Raw genomic sequence first — 23,054 nt, 5'->3', positions numbered from 1 at the left:
GCAGAAAGAGTATTGAAAAAATATTTTTATTGCCGTTCATGGTATTTATACATGTCTCAGTATAAACTATTTTATTGTATTTGCACTTTCACATTGCAAGTCGTAAATTTTCCATAAGTAGCGTACAGTGTTATACTATGAATTCGTAATCAGATCTTTCCGAGATTTCAGAAATCAGAGTCGGCTTTTGCGCATTTTTCGCTTACACATTAATATTGCCACGTATATCCTGCACGTATCAACGTTAAAATAAAATATGAAACTAAAAAATTATCATATGTATAATAAATTTCGGCAAAAAAACCATACAACTATATAGAATAATAAATGTAAATTCACATGCTGTAAAATCTAACAAGATTGCTTGCACATACATGATTCTTTATGCAACTTATCTGTGTACATATATAAATATGATAACACACACACAGGGATACAAGTAAATCGTGTCGGCACTTACTTTTGCGCGATGATAATTTCAAGCGATATTTTTTTTTGTTCCTTTCCGAAACGAACGATGCATTATCTTGGCGCGGGCACATGCCCGTCTCCCCAAACTGAAATAAACCTACCCCTCGTAAACATAATTTCCGATTTCTGGACAATTGCAAACTCTCGTTTGACGCAAAAGTGAACTGCGAGCACATTTATTCGTACCGTCCGCATGTTTAACTGAGTCAGTGCGTATGTATAATACATTATGTATACATGTATAATAATTTACGTTTTTACGCGCATACATATATTAGACAGCATATACATAAAGAGTATACATATTCGTCCCGTATATAATCGACTGCGCGCTCGCGAGTGCGCAAACAACTCGTGTGTACATATATAATCGCATTTACTAGAAGACAACGATATTGAAAAGATTCCGTTAGATCTCATCATCAATTATTTACGTACAATAATAAAATATATATACATATACACATATATGTATATATTAATATATATGTGTACGTGTATGTATGTATGTATATCGAATATTTACGTGTGAACTTAAGTAGATTTCAGATCACTCTTAATTCGTTAAACTGTATTTGTGTATATACTTTTATATATAACACTTGTATATGTATATATACACGAAGGACCAAGCTATCGGTATCTAGCGGAGAAGAAAACGGTATTTGGACGAAAATTCGAAAGTACCTGTGGAAAGAACGAGTATAACGCGCTCGACACACACAAGTCACCGTGCAAGAGACCGTTCGAAAGCGTCTTTGATCGTTGCGCTATGCATATCGTTATCAGACAATATACATAAACGGTGAAAAACATATGGCAGACCAAAGAGTGAGACAATTGATACGATGTCAAGTAAATTACTCACACGCTCACGGACGCTCTTGCACGCGTGACGGTGCTCGCATATACGTGTATGCGTGTGATTATAATATCCCAGAAATATCTTTATCCGCGACGCGAAAAGTGGTAACAGCTTGCCTTTGCACCGTCGGCGTCGTTCTGCTCGCCGAGGCATCAACGTATCGACAGACGCGTGTAAACATATGCGTATCGTGTTCGATAATCCTGCGGTTTGAGTCGCAGATCTTCGCAATCGATGTAACAAGGCTCTCGGCAAGGCACGAACGAAGCGCCTCGTTCTTTTCCTGCTCACACACGTATTGCACATATCGACGCTCTAAAATACCTTCCGCGAACAACGCTCCTTTTAATACTTGTGGCTGGGGCGATATATACACGATATATAAGCTCTCGTAGAGCCGCCATTCGACCGACGGGATGAACCTTTAAAGCCTTTTCCTCGGGATAGATTCGCGCGATTCTAGATACACGTATATCTTAACAGTCCTCGCAGCTCTCGCAACGTAACGAAAGAGATCGTTAGGGGAGCAGCCTGCAGTTCGGCGTTCTCTCCTACCCTTCTCTTTCCGTGGGCATGCAGTATCGAGAAAGTAAATTTTGATTGCACAGTTCTAACGCTATCTGTTATACGTAGGCTACGGCCTATAACGAAACTTTATCTAACGAACGAATGGGTGTCGCGGCGCGGTCTGGCCGCTGGCTACCGCTTAACGTTACATAAGGCACATTTATGCGAGAGAGTCGCACAGAATTTCGGCGGTATCCCCGAGACGCGACGTGTCTCGCGACGCGAGAAAAGAGAAAGAGACGACACGCGCAGAGGAGGCACGTCGCAACGCACTGCGATCCTCTCGGAAAGCGAGAAGCGGCGATTCTTCGCGCTCGCCACGACGAGTCCCCGTGTCCGACGTGCATGCGTCGTCGCGATGCTTAAGTCGCGTGTCATTTAAACGTCGTATTCCCGCGCTCCGGGTAGTTGAGAGCGAAGGTGCCAGGGCGCGGTCGTAAGTACTGGGAAAAGCGCGAGCGACACGTTTCGTCGTCGTCGTCGTCGTCGTCGCGAGAAGAGAGAGAAAAATAAAGTTCAAATACCTGCGGCGATATTCCCGATCCCTCCCGGCCCCTCGTTTCTTCTCCCCCGCTGTGGAGGGTGGCGGGTGGGAACGGGGATAAACTATCTGCGCTACGACTATTTAACGCAACTAACGTTGTACGTTCGCGTCCAAAGTAACTCCGGAATAGCTCCGCGTTTCCGCGACGACGAGAGAGGCGCGCACGCGGATTCTCACGAAACGGGAACGAGATTCATCGTATCGCGTTTTGACGTTGGCCGTGCCATTCGTCGAGTTCCGCTCCTTGATCGTCGATCACATTTTATGATTTTATCATTCAGCATGAGATGATAATCGAATCGAATCTCGCGATAATATTCATCCCCATATCCGTGTGCGTTTTCTCCTTGCGAGAGACAAACTCCGCGTCTGAATCCGCGTGTGCACTCGTCATCGTCGCCGTCGACGTCGACGTCGACGTCGGTCGCGGTATGATTATGTACGTTTCTGAACATTAAGAGGATACAGGATGATGGATAAGCTTGACGAACGGGGCTGGTGACGCGGACGGACGGCGAAGGTGGTCGGCTGGTTGGTGAACCGATCGAACGCGGGATGCTGTTCCAGAGTCCAGGTGTTAGCACGGGGCGAGTGGATATCCATTGTTAGCACTCCAAGCCTACAGGCCACGGGCAACCGGGGTTAACAAGAAAGAAAAGAAAAACAGTTTGTTAGTAATTTGATTATGACTGACCGACGTTAACATTAAGTATCTAGTAGCTCGCTAGCTGAGAGAAATATAGTTAGTGGTGAAAAGCAACGCTTCCGTTCCTCCGTGTGCGTATCCGTGGATGCATTAGAATCGACTTGCAACTTGGATCCTCGGCTCGCGAAAGCCGGGAGACCGGGACAACTTCCGTAATCGCGATACGAACCGAGAAATCGGACTCGAGGGATCGCTCGAGAATTTTGGCGAAGCATTGCTTTGCACCGGCTACTCGTAATATTATTAGTGTGTAAAGCAATCGACTTTCTCGTGATTTCACGTGACCTCGCGACGAGGTAGCTATTCAACGACGCGCTGGAACATCGTCGATCAGTTCCTCTATCGAGCCAACACTTTTTTGTTATCTCGTCACGAATGTCCATCCAAAGTGACACGTAGGCTTTGGTAGGTGTTGTGCCCACCAAAGCCACAAAAATCGTAAGCTGACAGACAGAGTCATCACTCGCGTTGGGACGGACGGACACGCAGCAGCGAGGAGCTATTTCCCCCGATGGGATTTCCGATAATTCCAAGTACACGACGTAAGCGATCATTTATAGTTGATGCACCGATTGATTCTCCGAGCAATTTCTTCCATCAATTTTCGACGACAATATTGAAGCACGCAAGTGCTCGAGTGTCGCGATAGAAAATCGGCTAGCCGATCGTTCTCGCTGGCGTATCCGTTATCCGTCTCCGTTACAGTGGTCAATGTAAAACGTGTAGCTGCCTGTACGTGTGCGCGCGTATATGTCGAGAAAAGAATACGATCGGTCACAGCCTGCTGTTGGATTTCGTTTGCACTCTTGGTATTTAATATTACAATGATTTGCGAGAGACAGGCAGCCTGTGGATGTGCACCTGCCACCACATGCCAGCATCGGTAAATGGAAACATTACATAACGAAAATACCGAGGTACGTAGTTAACTGCGGTATCGCATCGTACCGATTACTATTTGGTCTTTAGTGATTAATGTCCCATCTCAGCAAGCAGGTGTCAGAGGCTCATGAGTGTTGCATGTGCCATACAGGACAGATGGCTATATAGTACAATTTCAGGCATTCTCTTTTCTTTTTTTTAAAAAAGCATCATACTATACTGAACGTGCTTGTTTATACGTATAACAACTTCATTTGTGTTGACATTGTCGAATGCGAATAACGGAAGATTCGACGAGGGAGTGCTTTTGTCAAAATCTCTTGACGAAATCTTTCGAGACGAGAATCGATCGACTTGGCAAGATTATCCATAGACATAGGAAATATACATATAAATATATTTCCTATGTCTGTGGATTATCTCGCTTCCGAGATGTTCATCTTGCTCGAAACTGCTGCAATCATTATTAATCAACGTAATTTCATCGTAGAACCTTCCAAATGTCTGATTCGCCTGTCTTTTGAAATATCATTTATGTACAAATGGATTAGTGTGTATGAATATACATATATTGCATATATGCAAATTAAATGCCTTGACTCGAGTCGTCGGAAGAACTGAATGATGGCTTCCTCGGATGCCAGAATAACAAGTGCGATCATTATTAAATTTATTTCCATTATTGCAGAGTTATCTCCCTATTGAATATCAAAGCTAGTATCCATATGTATGAATCTAATTTACGTAAGAATACAAGGCACAGTTCAAACAAAATTAGAAAAGACACGGCTATTTCGCTCAAGCGTACCTAATTCATACATGCTAATTCGTATATGCACGGTGTGTGTGTGTGTGTGTGTTTGTCTGTCTGTTTGTGGTGTGTAAGTGTGTGAAACATCACTGTTAGTTTATAAAGATATGGTGCAATTGTGCGATCTATGTAATGAAGTTGCATCTATGATAAGGAATGTCAATTATGTCAGAAAAAAATACGTGTTAGTGAAATAAAATACGTAAAAAGAGAGCAGGATGCCATCTCTGGCAGCATTGTTATCCCCACGAATCGTTGTTCGACCTTTTTTTCCGTCGTACGAACGTTGAAAGCCCGCATAAAAGAAAAAGGAAACAGACAAGAAAAGAAACATGGAGCAATCAGCGTACGAAAAATACGTAACAATCGCGGTGTGTATCTCTATGGTCGTACGATGATCTCGACAATCAAGTCGCTTTACGTCTGCCTCGTGATAACGATTTTCAACGACAGACCAGAGATCGAACCTTCGCATCCTACCGCGTTACTATCCCTTGCGAGTTGGCCGATTCGGAACGCGTAAATGCCGATATCTCATAGAATTTTGAGAATACGAGAATCGTACGTGCGATGCAGACGAAAAATCAATCGTACGTCGTCACATTTGTGGAAGTAGTCGAATGATTTCGCGAAATCTTCTGGCATTTCCTCAAGTAGCGTCGTGACTGATTATCGCGAATTATAGTTTCTCGAGCCCGTGTCGTACATAAGAAAACACTCGTGTCTACACGTAGATGTAACATCCGTTCTGCAGACACATACACAAAGTACCTCGCTGCACTCGCCCAAGTGATCGTGAGAAAAGAGAGGATCGAGCAACCTTGTGAAATGATTCCCCGCGTCGTCACGTAACGAGCGGCTGCTCGTAAATCACCGCGCTAACTCGAGCTGTAAAATTTACGCGAGCTGCTCGTTGAGCCTTATATATTTTATTTTACAATTTTCTTCTTGCCGCAGCGCGTTGCCAATTATAGATTCGGTCTGGCGCAACGTGCACTCCGGCGTGCTCCATTTTCACCCAAGCGGATAAATCCCACCGCGAGGAAGATCGGTGCCGCCGGTGTCGAAACGCGCGAAACACGGAGGAGATATAAGCGGATCGACCCCGAATTCTATCGCAAAGCGTTGTCCGTGAACGTAACGAACGCGATCGCGATCCCGCTGTCTGCGCGTCGTTGTTCGTTCCGCCGACCGTTTGTTTTGGATGCTCAAAATATACCGGATGCGCTTTCGACATTCCGGACGTTTCACGCTCGCTCTCCGCGCAGAAGAAACTCTCCCGTTCTCTTCTGCCCACGCAATCCCTCGCCCACGCGCAATCTCTCTCGGTATTTCTTTCTTTCCCATTATCCCGACACGTACTATTACGGGTAATAACAGTCACGCCGCGTTGAGGACGCCGAGGCACGTACGATTCGTATTCCGCGGATTGGGGAACATTGATATCGCGACGTCAATCTACCCGCTGTACCTTCGGCCATAATCTACGTACGAATCTACGTGCAAATACGTCTGTAAAAGAGAAACCGATGTCGATCGGTGCGGCGTCAGGTACACAAGACGACATGCACGAGCACACACGTGCATATTGCTAGCCGCTGCTGCTGCTGGCTTATGCCATGCGTGCTGCGCACGTCTACGAGCCCGGCGAGTAACACGGAAGGGTCGTATTCCACCGCGGATTTTTCGCGCGGCTGAAACACGGATCCACCGTACGCGTGTTGCGTCGCGCGGCTCTTCATCGTACACAAATGAGGTGTAAGCAACGTAACATAAATCGCCATCAGAATGATCCGGACTTTTCGCTCGTCAATGGCAAATCCTAAAATAAAAAGACTCATCCTGTCCTGATCAAGCATGTGCGGCAACCACAACACTGCTGACCAGTATCAGAACTCTCGGTTACTGAGGCGCCTTGTCGCTGAAAAGCCTAAACGTTTTCCCCGAACGAAAAATCATTTTCATCAATCTATACAGGAATAAATTTGCTGGATTTACCATCGAGCAAAAAGCGTCGAATGAGCATTCTGACAATGACACTGTAAGAAAGATAAAGATAGTGGAAAAAAAAAAATATATCTATGTATGTGTATGTGTACATATATACATATATATTAAAAAAGGATAAAAAAAAGGAGAACTTAATAAACTGTCTGTGTAGACACTAACCTTTCCGCGATGGCGCGAGAATAGTGCGTTTTCTTTCTCTCTCTTTTTCTCTCTCTTTCTCGCTTTCTCTCTCTCTCTCTTTCTCTCTGTGTACCGCACTGTCTCTGTGTGTTCACGAGAGAGCGCCGGCCCTTTGATAAGGGTGCTCGCGGATCTGACCCAGGTGTCTACGCTGCTTGGCGGCGGCTGCCGCTGCGCCTGTCGCCAACATAACAAGCATGAGTATGATCGGGGATGGTGCCGTCTTCTCCGCGACTACGTTTCTCGCGAACGATTCCGCTCGCCGTGATTCGCCAGCCACTATATCAAATCTAGAATGCTGCCGCTTTATATCCATTATTCATTATTATGCAAACAACACACCAGTGGATGGGAACTCATTCCACCAAGGAGGAAGCTACTCGGAGCGTCGCTTACTCGAGCGGATCCTCCTTCGTGCAATCAATTCCGACGGGTTCCAACGGCGTCGTTACGAAGCGTGCACTCGCGCGAGAGCGAATCTCACTTTCGCCCCAAAAGGCACATTTCGTGCCTTCGTAACGGCGCCGTAAACATGGTTTAATGCTGACCGTTGCCTGCGGCAACACGATCGACACGCGCGAGCTACGAGTTTGATCATTCAAGTTTTTCTCTCCAAAGTTAACGGACCGGAGAATGCAGCAGCTGTTAAATTAAATGTCCGATTTTTTCCCGCGCGCTTCGTCGCTGCTCCAAGATCCGAGATACCGAGACAGAGATTTGAAGAAGTCGCAAACTCATGTCAGATTGTCTGATTTAACCCCGATAAATATGCGTTTAATAAGAGATTTGCAATGACGCAATGTCGATTGACATATCCCACGTTTATAAATTTTGTTGCTAACGCCTCGCGTAAATTTGGCTACCGAACGATATTTCGGTTGCGGCTACCGCGATTTCGTTTGCGAACGAAATTTAGACATGGTTTCGTTGCATTCTCGTAGCTCACGCTCGCTCGTGCTCTCCAGGCTTGTGACGTGGTGGTAGCAGCAGATACAAACTTGCTCGTTCCACCAGAATACTCTGTAAGAATACTGTATGTGTCAGTGAAATCGTGTGTCCCCAAAATATCCATGTCAACAAAGTTTTCATCCTCGGAGAGAAGCGAGAGACGGCTTCGTCGGAGACACGTGCTTGCTTGCTAGCTGCTTGATTATTTGCTTGCTTACTTCATTACTTATTTATTTTCCTTACTTGCTAGTTACTATACTTTTCTCAGACAAACCTATCTCGACATTTCTTTTTAATTATCCACGCTTATAGGTACACGAGAGACGTATGTACATATAAGTTTCGTTAAATACTTGACAAGATCTATCGATACCGGACTCCCACTCGCTTTTGATTTTTTCTTGAGAAATCAGGTAAGTCTTTATCGCGAAAGCTAAAATGTATCTCGTTTCTCTATGTTCGCTTGCAACAATAATGAGTATTAAATTATGCCTACCCGTTGCTTCGGCCCTTAACCTCATGTATATAAATATAAATATATATATGGCTCTAAATCTTTATAAAAATAAAATTAAATAACCATATAAAATAATATAATATAACTTGCAGCGCATAACGTCATGCTTCAATGTTGCTTAAAGACTACGCCATTAAAAAGAGTATTGCGTACCTACAGAACAATCTGTATAAATATGTATGCGTTAATTATTCTCAATTCTCCTTGGTTGCATTTGTGTGGGGGGCGTGGACGCGCAATGAGAAAAAAGAAACACAAAAAATGAATGAAAAGAAAACGCGAAATAAAGAGGAATAAAGAGAAAAAATACTTTTCAACGCATAGTCTTGTGTGTACGTTTTGTCGTCTGAATCGCTACGAGTAAACGCTAGAACCATCAGTCCTCGAAAAATATTGTTTGGTCCCTGGGCATATAATCTCCCTCCACCTACCGTCTACCTATAAAACCCTACGTAAATGTATATATAACGTATATAGACTACCTATCACCAGCCATATCGTAACGTTATATGGCATGTGTCCGCGCGATTTCGCGATTCCGGTGCGTATTCGAATTGACGAGACACGTTCTCGCTAAAAACTGTTTGCTAATCCGATCGCTATCGATGCGATCCACGGCCGATTGATCCCGATTGATTTCCTTAAACTCGCGCGATTACGTCTTCTCGAATAAATAAATAGAAAAATAACAGAAGAAAGACCAGAAGGAGCTAGCGCTACAAGAGTCTCATTTAAAACGAGCGTTCCTCTTCTTCTTCTTCTTGACGCTGATCTTTTTCCCGTTTTAGATAAGTATCGTTGCGCTAAGCGCGTTACGCGCAATTACTCCGCTAGGCTCGTCACTGCAGAGGTGTTACATAATTAGAAGAGTTTGGTGCGGCTCCCGTTCTCGGACAGACGGAATGAGCAAGAGAGAAGAACAAAGTACGAATAACGAGTGGAGTGAGTTTCGTAGGAGAGGTGGACGGATCGAGTTTTATTAGTTGTTTAGTCGCGTTAACGCTTTAGGGTGTTAGATCAACCCGAGGGATTTCATTGGGATTCTAGTGGTACTTTGCGTAGTTGCGACCGTCGCTAAACTACACGGTAATTCAAGCGTCTGAGAAAACGCGCAAGACAAAGGAAAAGAGAACAAAAAAAAAGAAGAAAGAAAAACGCGGGTTAGAGTTCGCGGTGTTGATGTCACATCGATAGACATCACTACTCAGACGGGTCACTGATGAAAGTTGGTTAAAAAAAGTTGTTCGTTTTAGTCAGGAGAAACGCCTCTACAAACTGCGCGTCTTACAGTCTACGTGTGCATTGTACGACGATACACGCATCCGTTTCGTCGTCATAATTCCAAGCAACTCGAGCTCTAAACGTGAAACTATAGAAAAGAACCTATCTAATATACAACGTAAATATCTACTTCAATAAATATATGTATGTGTACATTGTGTGTGTGTATACGTCTGTGTACGTATAGAAGATGTAGAACATGTTCTCTCTTTAAATATTCACACTCTCGAAAAACGTACGTTTACGCAAAATAGCTACAACAATGAATGGCCTTTGATTATTGCATTGAACAACGCATAAGAGCGTTTACGGATCTCTCTCTTTCTCTCTGCCTCATCGATCGTGTGCGTTTCTACGTAAAAAAAATACGCGAATGAGATACGCGAATGCGCGAGCATTCATCGGGTAACTGGATGTAACTTTGTAACACGAGGAAGAAAGGCGTATCGGCGATCAGCGCGTCGATAAAAGACACTCGTAATCACCCTGCGCAAGGTATTTCGGATGCTGGTGAGGATACCGGGAACTGGTGTTTTCTTCTTGCATCTTGGACAGCTCGCGGTTTTCTCGCAACGTCCAAAGTGATTCCCGAGCACGACGCGTAAACGCTCTCGACTCGACGTAAAAAAAGCTTTTCAGACTAGTATAGCTACATCCACAACGCGCTACAGCAAATACGACGACTATGCATCCGTTCTTGTCCTTCTACATACCGCGTTCCTGATAAGACTTTACCAAAATACAACAACCTAGTCGTCTTTTCGCGTTCCTGCCGCTCTATCGCTCTACGATAACCCTGAATCTTTGTGATATAATTATCCCGAAAGCGTATACGTTACGCTAAGGCTCTTTACGTAATTATTATATCTCAACTGACGCGACTAGTAAATGACTGATTTCGGTTGCGTTTTCTATACTCTAAGCTATCTTCCAAAAATTACTCTAACTGCTACGATAATAATGACGATGACGATCACGATGAAGACGATGACGACGACGATGATGATGATGATAATTATGACAATGTGACGTGGACAATAAAAATTAATGGCTACAAGAGCAATTAGCCCGTAATTAACAAATATCGTCTTACGATCTGTACTTGATTGTATACGCGCTACGTTACATTGGTGACGCTCCCGGCCTGCGATCGTCGACGTCACGATAACATAATAATAATATCCGACCTCGTTTCTCTCACTGTGATAACTAATTTCCAAATTTAACTTGGACGATAATAAAATTGACGCAAAAATTGACACTAGGCAAACGTTAGACGAACAACTCTTTTATGGCGATCACTCTCTCTCTTTCTCGGAGCTATATATACACGGACACGACGACAATTAGCGCCGAGAATTATCCAATAAAGATCGATAAAGACCGGTACCTTTGTTTCTCAAAGAAATTTCCTGTCAATCCTCGTTGTCAATTATCCGTGTTACTCGTCTGATCTAACAAGACAGGATTAAAAAAGACGATTAAGAAAGAAGAATACGATAGTGTCGTAGACGCTGCGCATAAGCAGAGAGAGTCACCAATCACCAACGACGTGTGCCACGTGCGACGCACATAATAGTAATGCAACGGTATTAATAATATAATAGAAAGAAAAAAATAAAAGCGCGCACGGCTTCGTCCCCTCCATCTCGAGTGTGTGCGCACACAAGTGCATACAAATTTTTTTTCTCTCTTTCTCTCTCTCTCTCCCTCTTTCTTCACAAGGCGCTTTTCACGCGCGTGTTTCACACAAGAAGCTTCCAAGTTTGCTTTTCAAAGCGCGAGAGAGAGGAGGGGCATGCCGCAAGTCCCCCGCGGTCTAATTTTCGGTCGCGGGACTCGGTGTCGATTCAACGAGCAAATAACCCACCAGAATGATCCGCAGTGGCGTATTCGAGCAACGGCGACGCGGCCAGGGCAGCGTAGTTGGCGTAGTCCGTGTAAGGCGTGTAGATGAGTCCGTGCGGATCGCCGGCCGACAGGAGCGAGCCGGGCGGACCGGATCCGTTCAGCAGGGACGCGGCGGTGGTCGGCACGGATATTCGCGGCGAGAGGATCAACGGTGCGCCCAGGGGAGCGCTCGGCGTCCGCATCGGCGTCGCCAGGCCAGGCAGCAGACGTTGCGTCTCCGCCGCGGCTGCGGCTACTCGCCGCCACTCCTCGTCGCAAGCTGCAAAAGAGCGAAAATTTCGGAAATTGTTCCCTCTGTACGACAGATTTCGACGAATGTCGTCTTTGGACTTTTGATAGTATCGCGTGTGCAAGCGCAACATCTTGGTAAGCTTGGCAAGTGTAATGAGACAAGTTTTGCATACGGTACCTGCCGCGGCGGCAACTTTCGTGTTCGAATCCCGGTAAGTGCCGTTGATAATGGCGAGTTCCATCAGCTGTCTCTTCTTAAGCTCATCCTCGCCGTCAGCCTGCTAACAATCGATTATCACCGTCAGAACGCACCAGTGGAGGTGCAACGACGATTAATCTCTACTCTCGTTCGGTTAATCTCTACCCTCGACTATATCTAATCTACGCGTCCAAATGAGAAAAGTGTACCTTTTCGAATCTCAAGAATCTCGTCAACAGATTTGTCAATTTTACAGTGTTTTTCTTTCTTTTTCAATTCTTTGCCTATTATCTAAGAGTCTAAGAAAAGCTTGCCGATCGGAACTTTCTCACCACGGGCACAAGAAGCTTCTTGACTTCCTCCACGGCTCGAGCGAGCTTCAAAGTGGCACGATTCTCGGTGTCCTCGACAGTGAGCAGCACATGCAATTCGTCCGTCAGGTGTTCCCAATTTGGCTTGCCCCGATTTTGTTCCTCCTAATCGATCAACACAAGTCGCGCAATTTTTATACGCATGCAACCATTTTACACATTGCATACATGTGCACTCGTGAGACACTTTAAACACACGTCGCACGCATTTCGAGTCGAGAAACTGATTCCTTCAGGATAGAAATGAAGAAAGATGGAATGATAAAACGAAAATACACGTATAACATAATTCTCCCATCTCCCATGCGTTCTCGACTCGATTTGTCAATCAAATTAAAGTTGCTGCGAACATCGTGAAACTCGTTTCTATCTACGTATACTTACGCAAAAGCATTTCGCTCGTGTGCCAGCTTGAAACAAATACAACGCTTGATTTAAGGTTCTCCGTACAGGGTAAAGAGAGAATCGTTCGAATGAATATTATTTATCGGTCATTTCTTTCGTCCAACATTTTAACGTTCAAATCGCAGCAGCGGCTTGACTATCAGTTAAGTAGGAATTTTTGAGAATGAAACGTGGTACCGTCTTACCTTCTTTTTATCCCTCATTGACCCCTTGCCGCGGACCATGATTTTACATCCTGTCTCCTGCTCGAGTTGTTTCGCGGTCATACCCCGTGGCCCCAGAATCCTCCCGACAAAGTTGAACTGCAATCATACGAGACAACGAGCCGTTGAACCACGTCCTCCTCTCACTTTCGTTGCGTCTTTGCGCAACTTTGGAAAGAGAATTCGTAAAGCACTCGCCGAAATTAGATGTACATCCGTACATCTCTACTACGTACAAGTCTACTTGAAGCACAAAGCGCCAAGCTCGCTATATTTGGCTTGTACGATCGTGCGAAAAAAAGGGAAAACCTGCTCTCGCCGCGAGATATCCAATTTCATTGTTGGATCCCGGTAAATAAAGATGAGTAAATTTAGACAGTGAATCATCCGGCTGTTTAGCTCGCTGCGCTTTAGCTGGCCCATTTTTCTTTTTCGAAACATCTCGAAAAGATGAGCGACATTTTATTATCGAGATATTGGAGGCGCGTGCCTCTCGTCTCGGATATCGCAGGCACGCGACTGCAATCTCCCTCGAGAGGATGATAACGGGCTTTGCGATCGTCGATACCGAACGAGCTTCTCTGTCAAGATTGCCATCAGCAATCTCTTGAAATCAGCGATTGCCTGAGAATGAACCGGGGAGATTATCTTCGTGGGCGTAGAAAGTATTTCGAGCGAGACCCAATCGTCGCGAGGATCCGTGATTCGTCAACTAAATAAACACGATAAAGCCGACGCGTAATCAAGTGAATTCGATACAAGCGTGGGGCGTAAAAGGTAAAAGAGGACCGAGACAGAGGAAAAGTCAAGAGTCGAAGGATGAATAATTTGACGACCTCGTTATTACGATGTCTCAATGGGTCGCAAAGTAGAATGAGAGAGAGAAACACGGGATCGAGCGGAAAGGAGTGCTCCGCGTTCTTCGACGAGAACAGCCTATTTCGGGCGCTACAGAAATAACATTCGGCATTCGATGGTGCACGCGTACGTACGGCGCATCGCACCATTTCTTCTCGCGAGATCGAGAAACCTCCTCTAGCAGACGAGGCTCGGAATAAAATGATTTCTCTCACTCACATCTGGATGCTCCTTGACAGGTACATAGACCTTTTCCATGAGCGTCGTGATTTCGCCCTCCGGCTCCGGCAGGACCAGTGGCTCCTTTTTCACTCCGCTGATTTGAAAAAGGCTCGCCCGCACCTTCGCGATTTCTGGAAGAATAGAGAAAACTTCGTTAGAGAACGTTGCTTGAACGGGTAATTTAAAATCAAGGTAACACGATAACGCATGCACTTTTGCAAAGGCGGTACGATTTATCCTATTCTATCGATCCTCCGTGTATCGCGACAGAGAATCGGGAAGCGCATCGTGCAACCCGATCGTGTTCTTAGGACGCGCGCGTATCCGCCACACGTAAAGGTCAACGTTCCGCCAACGTGCCCCACTTTCTCGCATGCCTGACCTCTTCGACTCTCTCGGTCTTGGTCTCTCCATAGGAATCATCATCGGCGGCGACGTGATTGCAGTCGAAACCACCGCTACTCATTTTCGATACTCGTTTTCGATTGCGAGCGCGCACTTGGACGCGCGCGCGCGCGATCATCTGGAGAGGCGAAGAGCGGCAAGATGCGTCACGATGCGACTCGCGGTACGCCCGTGGTAGGCGAGGCACACGTTCTCCTCCTCCTCCTTCTTCTTCTTCTACGTCGCATGGAAGCGAAGAGGAATTCTCGCGCGAGAGGGAAACGCAGATACACAGAGATACGTCGACCGTGGATAGAAAAACAGTGAGCGCGGCACGGGAGGGGAAATAAAGGAGGGCATCATAGCCGCTTTTAGCTCACCAGCCCATCTGCGTGACATCAGCTGACCGTCGCTCTTGGCTCTTTTCTCTCCTTCTCTCTCGCACCATCCGAAATGCGTGGCAAGAGCGATCGCAAAGTGAAGAGGCGAGCGCGAACGCGAGCCTGCTATCCTCCACCTCTTCCCCCCCCCCCTCTCTCTCTCACACACACACACGCACACACAAATATAAATATGTATAAACAATATCGACCGATCGATTGCGCCGGGTGCATCGCGTGACGCGCACGTGGGTGCGCCGGCGACGCGAGCTAGCGCGCCCGCCCCGACGATGTTTCTCGGCTGCGCGGCAGCATCAACGGGCGTGAGATCACCGGTGTCGTAATCGGCAAGACCACGATCCGTGACCGCGTATCGTCGGCGGGATCGTCCTCGAAAAGATGCGCGCGCGCGACGGCCTCTTCTCCTCGACGCCGTTTCGTTTCAGCCGCGAGACTCGATTCGCTCCACATTGATCGCTTCATTGTCAGAATCGCTCAGATCGAGAGACACGTGGCTCGCGATTCCCAGCACGGCTCGAATGCAGAAGTGCCGTTACAATGCGATATGCGACCACCGGCGACTATCGACGATGCGTTACGTGATCTCCATTTTTAGAACGAGTAGCGGTGCGAGGACTGCGCGGCGATTGTGACTCGTCGATGTTCACGTTCCCTAGTGCAAAAAAAATTATAATAAATGGAACGAATTGTACGGAAATCACAGTCATCGACTAAACGCGTCTCGTTACGCGATCATCGATTGGCATTCCAGAGAAATGAGCAAGGGACCCTTGAGTCGCCGTATCTTTCGCAACTGACCCGACTAGTGCAACGTTAACGTCTAAATCCATCCATCTCGCTGCACCATTAAGCAATTTGCCGATTTATTTTCGCGCGATGAGGCAAGCGCGCCTATTTGCGTATGTTGGTGCTCCAGAAACCTGTCCTTTACGACAAATTCGCGAGATTCGCCGCGAAACGAAGGCAGATTGCAACGCTCGTTCACGTTCGTTGGCGAACGCGTGTGCATCGTATCGCTCCGTTCTCGGTCATCGGCCCCGTCAGCCCCGAGCCCTTAAGGGTCGAGTTAAAGACCGCGTTCGCTCGCTCGCCTCGCATACGATGTTTCCTCTCGTTTTCTCCCTCTTTCTCTCTACTCTTTCGATCGTGACGCACGACGAATCCACAAACGAGCTCCGATACTTTTTCCGCTTCCAATCGACTCCGTCCATCGTTCCAAAAACGGAGCTGCAGGATTAAATGGGTTAAGAGCTACGTGTTTGCGTGTGACGCGCGCGACAATCGACGACGGCGAAGGCGGAGGTGAAGCAGCGTAGGCATTTCCTTATTTAGAAGCGGAGAAACGCCGTTGTCGGACGCACGCTTGCGACCACCGAGGGAACCGTTCTCTTCTTCGATGATAGGAGAGAATACCCACCGGAGAAAGAGAGAGAGAGAAAAAAAAGAGTCGACGCCGAAAAAAGTCCGGACGACGAGCGCGGACGAGTCGTTTCTCAATGAGCCTGCCCGCGGCTCGCCGCCTCTCTCTTTCTCTCCGCAGACTCGAGAGACCGAGATTCCGGCTTTCGATCGCTACCGAGATTTATGAATCTTTAAACCTCCGATCTCTCGGCCGGCCAAGATACTCTTCCTCCTCTTTTTCCTTCACTCGAATCTCTTGATGAATCATGTAAAGTTAAAGAGAAACCACGACCCGACTAGAAATTTATCCAGTGGTCCTGATCAGGTTGACCTTATTTTATTATCAGGTCCTGATAAGGTAAATTCATCAGGACCTGATCAGTCATGTAACGCAGCACGATAGTTAGATCCTTATCTGGATATCCTCATCAGGTTTATATCGGGTTGAATTATTAAATCCTTACTACCCAGACAGCACCAAGTCGTCTAAAGGATTACTAAAAACTTGATATTTTCGGTGAGTGTAAGAGTCCTTAGAACATATACTACTAGTATATGTTCTAAGTAAGAGTCCAAAAGAGAAGAATAGAATACCGGATCGATTTTCCAGATGGTTATTTGTAAGGTGCTAACCAAATGTTTCTTGCGAGAACGTCGCGCCTGACCTGGCCATCTATCGGTCGCTTGGTGAATCAGAGGCGGGAAACACACACTTGTGTTGAGTTTTGTCTCTTATTGTTCCATAATCGAGTACATTGAAACGTATATGATATAAAAATAATTAATACTCGCAAATTAAGTAGAAATTACTATTCTTTCTGCATTAAGTATATAACGTACATTATAATATGATAAATTACGTATGGTCCGATGTAGGACCAGATGTGGAAACCTTTACCTCTAAATTTTAAAAAATATCAGGATGAAGGAATAAGATCCTTAGTAGGCACTAATAATGTAAACCTCAACAAAATTTGTACTTTGAAATATCAGGCATAACGTAAGAAGGTCCTAATATGTTCCTTATTATTTTAACCCTAAAAAGGTCATACATATTTGAACCTGATGAGGATATTCTTAGGTATACCTTATTCAGGATTACCTTGCGCCAACCACGTCAGGTCCTTATAACATATTAGGTAAACCCGACAACATTTCTAGTCGGGGACGACGGAATGGAGCGCATCGCGCATCCGTGTGGTAAACAGCAAGATGAGAAGAAACGGTTCGCCTCCACGTTTCAGAAATATCGTCGCTTCCGTTCGCGGGGGGAAGGAGGAGATCGAGATCTCGAAGAGCATCAACAGAATCCGGATTACGAAAGCACGTGACGTTGGCACAGAAACGGGACCGCCGTATTCGCGAGCGATCCAGAACGATATTTCGGTTGTGGCGCAAATATTAGGTTGCCGACCGCGATTCTTCCGCGGGGGTCGCGCCCGTTTCGGGCCACTCTTCACTGCAATTGCCATCTACATTCACGTGGAATTAACGTTTCCCCGTAACGTTCAAGCTTTAACGGTTTTCCCGAAGGAGGGGGAACTAAAACAAGGACCGATACCGTCATCGAGGCCCCAACAAGGCTCGAATCGGTGGGATTACGCCAACAGTAGCTCGCCCCGGAAAGGCGAGCGAGCGCGCGCGCGCGCGCGCGTCTTTACCTCTTTCTCGCGACTCTGCGCTCGTGCACAGAGGCCGGTGCAACCGCCCGATCGCGATTCGCACATCGCGAGAGAGCGAAATTGCTCGGTCGTACGTTTTCAGTTACGGTCCATGAAGCACAGCGACAGTGTCGCGAGCGTTGCCGCTCGCTGGAAAGTCAACTCGGGACGCATTCTTGATCGCGCGACTCCCCTTCCTTCTGTTTTCACCTTTCTGTTCCAAACGTCTTACTTGAAATTTTTTCAATTACAGATTTTTCAATCACACTTCAGTCAAACTTTTGTTTTCCTACATCGCAATATGCAAGGAGTTTAGTTCAAAGGGATGAGTATCCCTTATCAGATGCATTGCTTTCATCAAACTCGGGTTTCTCCGGGTTGAGCCTCTCTCTATCCAACTCGTGACCATGCGGTTTCGTTATGCAACCAGTCGTACTCGCATTCTCGAGTAGCGGACACGTTGTGCTTATAACGATGCGAAAACGTGCGATTACTACGTGACAAATTGCTATAGACTGAAATCGAAAGAGTGTCGCGGTGCAATTTCCAATTCGTCGTTATCACAGTATACATTTTCATATTTCATGTCAGTTTTTCTTTTTTTTCAATAAAAGCGTCCAGTAATTTTCAAATGATTATCGCTGAAAAATAAGTTTCTGGCATCTTACCGGCCTTTTGCTTTGACTGAAAGTTTGCTTTGGCCGAACAGGGTTTTTACCAAAGCGATGAATGACGCGGCGCTCGCCAAGTCGAGTATCACCCTCGCGATTCATCGAGAGCTAATGCGTCTCGGAGCGCGAGTTACGATCCTCGGATCGCTAGCGAGATCTCGAGAGGGAGGCGAGGCGAGTTGAAACGGGTCGAGTCGAGTCGAGTCGAGTCGAGGGAAGGCAAGGGCAGGCGAGGGATGCCGAGGGAAGGCGAGGAAAGGCAAGGCATGGCAAGGCGAGGCGAGACGAAGCGGGGCGGGGTGAGCTACCGAGGCGACTTCACCGTTCGAGAGAAGGAATGCGGCCGCCACGACGCGACGAGGGTACGCGGGAGGGGCCAGCAAGGACGAGAGGAGCAGAGGGACGGTGGGTGGTAAATGGAAGAGAAGGGGGTCGAAGACCCCCGAGTCCGGTTAGCGATGGCTTCGAGTGGATCGCGATCGGTCGCGCGAGAGGCGCGAATAACGCTGCCTTCTTTGCCTCGTGTTTTAATCGTTGCCGCGATCCCGTTTCTTCGATTGCTTCTTCACGCTGTTCCGATCGTGAACGAGGATTCACGTTCGCACGCGCGCGCGCACTCTTGCGATAGATTCCGAGAATTTACATTATTCAATCGTGACGAATCTCGTCATTAATGTACCGTCCTACTCATGCCTCTTTTGCCTCGTTGCGTTCTTTCATAAGGAGCCGACTCACCGGCCGCGAATACACTATGACGCCATGGCGGAACGTAATTAGCGGCTAGAAACATTAGCGATGTCGCGATTGCGTCTGTTTACGAATGCATTTGCAACGAGGACGCGTTCTCTCTCCCTCTCTCTCTCTCTCTTTCTCTCTTCTCTCCTTCTTTTCTCGCGTTTCGTTCGCGATGCAAATTAAACCCGCGAGCGTGAATCGATAAGCTTGACCGCGCACGAAACTGTGTACCGACCAGTTTAAACAACGATCGGTCTTTTAGCAGGAACTTGATAGTAAAACGGTAATTTCGCCAAAGTAACTGTCTTTAATCTTGCGACATGACGAGATTTCTCAGCGTTACGAAATCGAGGCTCTTTCTCTTTCACCCGAACTCAATTAGCGCGGTGGCCCTTTGTTACCAAGACGCGAGAAAAGGCAAGGTAAAACACGCGGGTCCCTTTAACGACGTCCGCCCGCGACCGAGGTTGCGCGATTAGTCGCGTCGACCCACTGGCGAAATTGAGCGCACGCTCGGAGCTACAACTCGGAGCGGTATCCAAGTTTTGACGAGACAATTTCGAAAGGACGCGCGCACTTGGCGACGAGTTCTATTCGCGCCACTAGGTCACCGAGAAAACTCGGTTACACACTCTCCACTCCCGGTGGAAATAGAGCGAGCTTGAACGCGTTAGCCGTCCTCTCGAACGCATCGCTACAATGGCTAGGAGAGGATGCCTAGGAGGACGAGTGTGCGAGTGCTATCGCGCGCGTCTCTCCTCGCGCCGCCATAGACGAGAAGCTTGTGCTCAAGGCAGTGTCGGATCAGCAGATTATAATTATTACAATCATTATAGAGGGATTATCGCGTATCGTTGTCGTATAAGGGTGCGGAGTATGCAAGTGCACGTAACGTCGCTTTCCAGCGCTTAAAGCAAAACGAGCGGCTCCAGCTTTCACCCGACTGACTTTCCAAAGTCGAACGCGTCCTCGGTCGCTATATCCTTAGCCGCACCGCGAATTCGCAGCGCTGCACGTCTGATAAATAATCATCGCGATCAGAGAGAGAGAAAGAGAGAGAGACTCGAATTCGTTTGAGGGGAGAGAGGTGGCAACGTGCAAAAACAAACTCTCTGTACGCTCTGATCTCGCATTCTCGCATCGCTTCGACGGTAATTGAATCGTCGACAGATGCATGCCCGACTTCAGACGTCGAGAAACCGCGCGTGTCTTTTCCAGATGAGAAACGTTTCCGGCATAATGACAGCCTCGTCCTCGACCCGTGTATTATATCCAGGAGGCGAAATACGTACAGCGGAATTATAGACATCGGCGCGAGAAGTTCCGCGCCGACAAAACGGCGGTTTCCTCGGTAGTGACATAATAGTCATACAATGAGTTGCATTCAGGTGGAAGACGAGACTCGGAGAGCGAGACCGGGGTCTCGGTGGCTGGGCCTATCCCTATCGAGCCTACGAGCGAGCCGGAGATCTGGTGAACGGTATATCCGAGGAGCTATTACGAGCGAGGTCAGCGCCTTTTCTGCGTACTCGCGAAGATTCGCTGCTGCTGCTGCTCTTATCTCGTCCGATTTCGGCGCATGGCACGCAGAACCGCGATGCGGAATGACGACGGCAATATTTACGTTCGTTCTAATCGCAACGTTTCACGGGCGGAACGAGTATCAAGTACGTCGCGAGCGAAAACACGCCTTTCCAATGCAGAAAGAAGAGGAGGATGAACGGAGGATGCGCCTCCGTCGGGAATATTCCTAGCGGCAACGCGCGAACCCTTGATATTTATCGTACGAGCGTAACGCACGTAACGGATAAATTCCTCGACGTTTGCGTTACGCGACTGTCATAAATGTCAGGCGCGAGCTCGCCGCGATACGGCCGCGTACCTCACCGGTAATTCTCGCACCGTTAACGCACCGCGTCGCTGCTCAATTAGCAATTGCGATTAAAAGGGTGACGCTCGTGGCTTTTCAATTTCAAGTGACACACGTCGTTGCCGATGCACCATGGCAAGATGAAACGGCCCGCGGAAACATTTGGAGAAGTGAGCGATCGTGTTTCCGATCTCGTGCAATTCCGCTCACGTCATTATTTATTTCAGCTCAGTTTAGCGCTAAAAAACGCGTGGATATAATGAAGTACGGCCGAACGGCGCGTGCAAACGCCCCTCTTTTCTCTCTTTTTTACCCGTTTCTTCGACGACGCGGGAGAGCTTCTCTCCGATTTTACGCGTGCGGAAGCGTCATTCATTTTTCCTTTTTCTTCTCCAAATGTGTACGCCATCGCACCAGAGTCACGTGACACGCGTCGTCGTCGGCGGCGGCAGTGGCGGAGCGAGTTTGCGAGGACACGACACAGGTGTACGGGTACAGTTGTTTGGTCTCTGCGGGGCAGAGATTCTTGCGGATAGGGCGCGGTTCGATCGTAAAAGAGGAATCGTCGGCTCGAGTCCGAATACGAATGGGCGAGCACTTGCGTATCACGAGAGGGTCTGGACGTCATGATCTTGCGGCATGACGAGACGCCCGAGGGTGTGCCTCGTTCGCGAAAATATTTCGGAGCGCGTTAAAAAATAACGCGACAACAACGTGAATCGTGCGGCACTTGGTGACACGACGCGCCGAGAAACTTTACTCTCGTGTGATTTCCGGATCACGTGGATCGCGAGGAGCATGCGTGATCGGAAATCGGAAGACGCGAGGAGAAAACACGTGCAAGATGATAGAGAGAAAGATCAAAGTCGCACTCACCCTCGTCCAGCAGACGCTCCACGTGTATGAAGACATTTGGGAAGGCGGCCAGCTGCTTCCGGTCCTTTAGCAACTGTGACAGGTAGTCCGCTATACTCTGCGTCGTCGTGTTAGTATTATCACACATCGCAAATTGTACTCGGTTGCTTCAATGGCGAATGGTTGGCGCCTTGTTAGGCGCGCGCGCGCGCGACCACGGTTTGATACACGACGTCGGGGAGAGAGAGAGGAAGAAAGAGAGAGAGGAAGAGAACGCGCGCGCGAGAGCGGCCACGACGAGGCGCGTGGTGGCGCGGCACGGCTGGACGGACGGACGGACGGTGTGGCAGCGGAGCTGTTCTCTCCCCGGTGACGGGAGAACACGCGCGGACGGCGGAGGACGTACTAACGAAGGAGCGTTAAAGGAAAAGAGCCGGAGGAACGCGGCGGCGCGGGCGGAGGGACGGACGGTGCGACGCGGCGGCAGGAGTGGGGAGCGCCACGGGGCGAGAAGAGGGAGGGGGGGGGGGAGATGGAGAGTGAGGGCGAACGGCGACACTCCCGCGAGAGAGTCGCGAAGTCGCTGCCTGGACTGCCGCGCACGTTGCGTTTTTTCCAGCGGTAATGCGACGACCGGCCGCTCCGACCGCTTTTTCCTCCGAGTTGCGCACTCCGACTCTCGCTCGGGTTCCTCTCCAATTAGCTTCTGCCGAGAGGATCCGATCCGCGGAGACCCCTCTCCCCGTTTCTCGTGTCGTCGTCGGCTCGCGATCGCGCTGCCTCCCCCGCTGCTTTTGATTCCGATTTCTCCTCCGGTCGCGGGAGAGTGTGCGCGTGCGCGCGCGCGCTTACGTACCTCTACGCGCACGTCGTAGTCACGGTCGACTATTGCGT

At 47.9% G+C, this 23,054-nt stretch overlaps 1 protein-coding gene across 5 annotated transcripts; it reads right to left on the bottom strand.

The window, feature by feature from the left end:
• Window positions 1-12: 12 nt before the first annotated feature.
• On the bottom strand, window positions 13-22,634 carry LOC105287699 (protein held out wings). Of its 5 annotated transcripts, XR_895497.2 has the most exons (8): window positions 22,182-22,628; window positions 14,180-14,313; window positions 13,085-13,201; window positions 12,459-12,599; window positions 12,103-12,205; window positions 11,653-11,952; window positions 7,016-7,213; window positions 13-3,066 (listed from the first exon to the last, which is right to left on the bottom strand). XR_895497.2 is itself a non-coding variant. In XM_011353411.2 (7 exons), exons 1-7 carry the CDS (start codon window positions 22,306-22,308, stop codon window positions 7,128-7,130), a joined length of 1,005 nt encoding a protein of 334 aa, XP_011351713.2. In that variant the 5' UTR covers window positions 22,309-22,630; the 3' UTR covers window positions 13-7,127. The 5 variants fall into 5 exon arrangements, 4 of the variants coding, with proteins under 4 accessions (XP_011351713.2, XP_011351712.2, XP_026825326.1 ...); XM_011353411.2 differs by having other exon boundaries at window positions 13-7,213; window positions 12,103-12,202; window positions 22,182-22,630; XM_011353410.2 differs by having other exon boundaries at window positions 13-7,213; window positions 22,182-22,629.
• Between the last annotated feature and the right edge of the window lie 420 nt (window positions 22,635-23,054).

The sequence above is a fragment of the Ooceraea biroi genome, chromosome 5 (assembly GCF_003672135.1).
Source record: "Ooceraea biroi isolate clonal line C1 chromosome 5, Obir_v5.4, whole genome shotgun sequence".
In the NCBI taxonomy this organism is placed as follows: Eukaryota; Metazoa; Arthropoda; class Insecta; order Hymenoptera; family Formicidae; genus Ooceraea; species Ooceraea biroi.
This window is presented reverse-complemented; position numbering and strand designations above follow the sequence as displayed.